We start from the raw sequence: 5255 nt of genomic DNA on the forward strand, positions 1-5255 counted from the left end.
AAAAACGTTAAATGGCGATCATTTAGGTGTAACGCCATCACTCACCCACATCTCAGACTTTCACATCTCAAACATTTATTTTCACATAAAAAATTACACATATTATTATAATTATCAAGAGTATATAATGGGAGTTCTCCCATATATACTCTTCGTTTCTATAATGTACGTCGATGGTTGCTCAATTAAAACTTACTTCTTCTCACTCACTCATTTGTGTCCTTTTTGTGGTGAGCTACAGTGTCATTGACACTTTCATTATAGAACTATTTACAAATACCATCGTGGCAGAATAGTGCAACAAGTTTGCATATACCTGTAACAGTTGCGAGCAATAGTTGTAGTTTTGTGTGACAAGTTAAGACTTGATATGTTGCTATTTTAGTGTTCATTCATAAGTGCGCAATATAGGTGTTCATATTTAAACCGTCATACGACATTGACGCGTTAGAAAATTTTCGTGGTGAATAAAATAAATTTAAGTACGCTTTATATACAAGTCTACTAATTATTGCTAGTTAAAAAATATTTTATACAGACCTACCAAGTCTCACGCATTTCACGGGAGACTCACGCATCTGGATCCATTCTCCAGCACTCTCGCATGCCCGCATGCCCCGCATGCCCTCCATTCTCACGCATTCACGCAAAAGAAAAAAAAATCAACAGTTAAGTTTTACCCTTCAGAATTAAAGTTTTTATGCCTTAAAATTTAATTTTGTCTTATTTTCTTCGAATGCTAACAGGATATATGTACTGCAAATACATGCCAAATGTTCAGAAACTGGTCGTGTTTGAAAATATTCTGAATCTCCAGCATTATATTCCCAAAACGACCCATTCTCCAGCAAAATCTCACTGATATCTCCAGCAAGCTGGTTGAACACCCTTGGCAGGTCTGTTTTATAGGTAATTAAAAATATGACGAAATATAGTTTCTATCTATGCATCATTGCATGCAAGCGCAGTAGATAGGTATATGCATGCGAGTACGCACGCATGCTCACGCATACACGCGCGGACGTCGCCACATACGTATGGTAATAAGGCGGAGTGTATTAGCATCAAGCTGCATTCTGTTTCTGATACATAACTATATTTCTGTATATGGATAGAATATAAGCCTTAATCACACAGCAAAAAATGAAAACGCTCTACATATCCGGGATCAATTTATCCCACTGAATGCAACCGATTACAAACGAATCACAACAACAACAACAATAAACCGGGAAAAGTTAGTTTGGAAATCCGGGGGAAATCCGTACCTAGCTTCCATCGTCTAGTACCGAAGTCACATCATAACCTCAGAAAGATTAGTCTTCAAAGTCCAAAAGACTATATATAGTTATTTGGACTTTAAAGACTAATCTTTCTGAGGTTATATCAATTTTCTCTCTCGCGGTTTTCGATAATATCAGGAGATCGAAGACCGCGAGAGAGAAAATTGATCAAGTCGACAAATCAACACTGGGGAGGGATTGCAGTAGCAAAAGCTTAAATTTTAGAATTCTGTGGTTAGCTACATACATATTCGTTATTTGATATATCCGTATACCATCGTGCTACACTCATATCTGGTTATAGCCATTTTAGCGTATTATTAGTGTCATTAGTGACACGACACGCAAGACTGCGCGCGCGCAAAACGATCGTTCGATGTCCAAACACGCCCATTGGGTGCCCCTCGCTACGAAGACTCACTTACTGTATTGGCAGTGAGCCGTTCAGACGTTCCACCGTTGGCGTAGCTGCGGTTGTTAATATTATTCTCATATTCAAACGTTCTACCATTGAAAACGTTTAAACAACAACATTTAGTAATGATAGGGTTTTGGCGGACGACTTCGTGGCTGATAATTGTGTTGTTGGCAAGGATTCATGTCGCAAAGAGTAAGTAGAGATTGTAGGCCTAAACAAATGCATTGAAATTCGTAGGCTAGCTCCACGTGTCTTAGAAAAATGTCACCATGTAGTTTTCAAACGACCTTGAGTGATCATTTGCCATTTCTTTTAAGGTGATGGGCAGTGTGATGTATCGGAATTTAGTTGTACGAATGGAAAATGTATACCCATCATGTGGAAGTGTGATGATACTGATGACTGTGGCGATGGATCGGACGAAAGCGATTGCCGTAAGTAGAAAATTTGTTCTTACTCTTACGTGGCCTAGATGGCATTGGTACGCGCGTTATACTATTTATTAATGACAATATTTGTATCGGTAGTAAGAAGCTGGTGACTGCTTTATCTTTCGAACCTGTTTGCACAGCTTAATTGGGTATAATCGCATTTGCTTAGTTTATCTTAACAGGGAGGGAATCCAGATACTAAGTTCTGGCAGAAAGCCAAAACTGAGCGCGGCATCGACTGTAACGTGATGTATTATTTGCCGTTTTTCCCGGCGCGTCATATCGTTCGAAGCGTGTGATTGGCCGAACGGCATCATGCTATGCTATAATGCTACGCATCCTTACATCATTAGCGTAAATACATGTATACTTTCTCATTCATTCTTTATTCAGTATTGATTTAGGAAGGCGTTGTACGTAGTATAATACACACACTCTTTCTAGTGTACTACTACTAGCAGGTGCACAATGTCTTATTATTTCAATACATATGGTACATCCTTATGGTGTGAGATGGAATTGTTTATGTCCAGAAATTATAGACATCGCCAATGTCAATGACAATGTAAATATTGGATGGTGTGGTATTAGAAGCTGAAAGTACAGTATTTTAGTGATTATACTTAACGCACACGCGAACACATGCACGCACAAAACAAATCTATCGTTGTTCGCATGTATGTTTATATATACGTTCCGTCTTCTCACATATATATATATATTTATATTATATTTTCGTTCTGACGGATGGATATATATAATATACAGAGTGGCTATTATGCCCGGCAGCCGGCATATATCTGACGGCTGCCGGGAACGGTCTTCGATTTCCTAAATGCCCGGCAGTTTTTAATTTTCAGCGTTATCTCAAGTAAACAAGGGATAGGGTTAGGGTTAGGAACTGCATTTAGGAAATCGAAGACCGTACCCGGCTGCCGGGCATATAGCCACTCGGTATTATAAATGCCGAACCATTACTGCCTAACCGTGCCATAGCTTAAATGTGCTTTAATTACTTCTTTTATTTAATTTGCTTTAATGACTTCGTTGATATAATATACTTTGCAGTCACATATTATCAAGAGCGTATAAAGAAGGAGAGTGTACAAGGGTAAAATGCTGAAACCATGCTGCAGTATTACTCGAATTAATAAACTTTTCGACCGTTTTATTTTGACGAATGCCTGTTGCAGTATTAATTGATTAGCTTGTCTTAACCTTGTTCAATTATAAAACACACCCGCGATGTGTAGATGCGTCCCTCCACCTGAGATATCCTTATCATAGCGAGCGCTCGCGATGTTGAATAAATCTAGGTATGTAATTCAACCCGATGAGTACCGAGCATGTAGCGCTCGGCGCACGAGTGAAGGTCGATTTGCGTTGGCAAGAATGTCTGGCCGCTCACTGCACTATAAACTCTCTGTGAATCAAAGTGTTTAACTCAGATTCCGGCACACAGCTCGCTCTTCGGCGCGGTGCGAGCTGGTCTGTGAAAGACTGTAGGCTAAATGCTTGTAATATTTTTGGATTACGCGCATCTCATAGTTAAGTGACTCAGCTAGGTGTAACACTTGGACAAACCCTAATAAAGCGACTTGGTTGTGCGCACATGTAAGGTAATGTCAACTTATTAACTACAAACAACGGTGGGACACAGTTCACCCTACAGCTCATCTCGTCAACATTGCATAAATCCAAGTGGAGCCTATTATTTCTTTAATGCAGCTGCTGGGGATGATATCGCATGCATAATATCTGTTCGTCGGTAGTTAAAATTTAACCATGAGTGCACAGCGCGTCACTCGAATGAACCCGGCTACAACACGTGACAGGTGGCACCGCAAGGACGAACCAGGAGATGGTTGAGGCCACGTAATACATGCGGCCGATGCGCTCATTTTCGATCGCCGGTATAATATAAAGCATTGCGGAACAATTCATATCTGCTTGGTTTAGCCGCTCGTGAGCATACGCGCAGCTTCGTACGTTAATAGTTAAGATGTGAAAAATGTCGAATGTTAAGACACGAGTGGAGGAGATGTTATCTCGGATAGTCGGGATTATTACTGGCTATGAGTAATATTTCAACCAGATTTTCACGGGGTGGGGGAGCTGCTTAACACACAACTCTAATGGTCACAGGACGGGTAGCGGCATCGCTGATGGCACGCACTTTGCGTGTGCTCTTCCATATATATTATGCATAGACACGTAGGTTATCGCACAGCTGGTAATTACAATTCAAACTCATCTTCGCGTGCTAATACGCATTTTGATCTCAAAAATAAAACGGGAAAAGTTTCTCCTCTCAATTTCCACTGACTCCACACATCTCCTCCCAGCTACTGGGTCTTCATATCATCTTTAAACTCACGCACTTAGGGTACGTGGCTTCTACATGTATCTCTTTTTATACTTGCTCTCTCTCGCCGCACATCATAAATTATTCTGATTATGTAGTCGCTAAAGCTCCGCTTGAGACGAGTGGATGTGCTTCAGAAATTTAAGTGGCTTCATGCTCTTAACTCAACCATAAGTGTGTATATCTATATCTTGTAGGTTCCGCTCTCGCCTGTTCCAAAAAAACCCCCATTGGCGCCGGCATGTACTGACCGTTACGGTTTCCGAAATTCGTCGCACTCTACATAACCTTCCGTTCCGTAATACATATAAATATATAGAGTAGGACACATATATAACACTCAATTGTGAAGAAGATTAGTCCGCACATATAGCATGGCGTGCTGTAGGTGGGCACAGTCACACTTGCGAGAATGTCTCATCCTGGCCATCGTAACAATTGTCGGCTTAACAAAGAGCAGTGTATTGACTTCCAAAGGACCTCGTATGATCGTAACGAATTAGGCAGAAACACAATATAGGCGACTAATACACGAGTAACAATCAAGAAAGTAGAGTGTGACGCGAGTAGAGAGAGAGAAATCGGCAGAGAAGATAGCTGGGAGAGGGCTGAGGGGGGGAGCCGCAGATCTGACTGGCAGATGACATCTCGCTCTGCCCCGTCATTACGCATAATTACAGGGTTACCCTAACTAGATTGATCTAAGTTATAATCAGAGATCGCCCCAGAAATAATTACGTATAGGGAAGATGAGTAGA

At 40.8% G+C, this 5255-nt stretch overlaps 1 protein-coding gene across 1 annotated transcript in view; it reads left to right on the forward strand.

The window, feature by feature from the left end:
* The first annotated feature begins 1694 nt into the window (after window positions 1–1694).
* Window positions 1695–5255, forward strand: part of LOC106808192 (low-density lipoprotein receptor-related protein 8-like) — a 46332-nt gene continuing 42771 nt past the window's right edge. The window contains exons 1-2 of the mRNA XM_014810795.1: window positions 1695–1893; window positions 2019–2135. Of these exons, the coding sequence (XP_014666281.1) occupies window positions 1824–1893; window positions 2019–2135 (187 nt within the window). The 5' untranslated portion in view covers window positions 1695–1823. The remainder of the gene's footprint in view (window positions 1894–2018; window positions 2136–5255) is intronic.

This window comes from Priapulus caudatus, unplaced genomic scaffold (genome assembly GCF_000485595.1).
Source record: "Priapulus caudatus unplaced genomic scaffold, Priapulus_caudatus-5.0.1 Scaffold259, whole genome shotgun sequence".
NCBI lineage: Eukaryota > Metazoa > Priapulida > Priapulimorpha > Priapulimorphida > Priapulidae > Priapulus > Priapulus caudatus.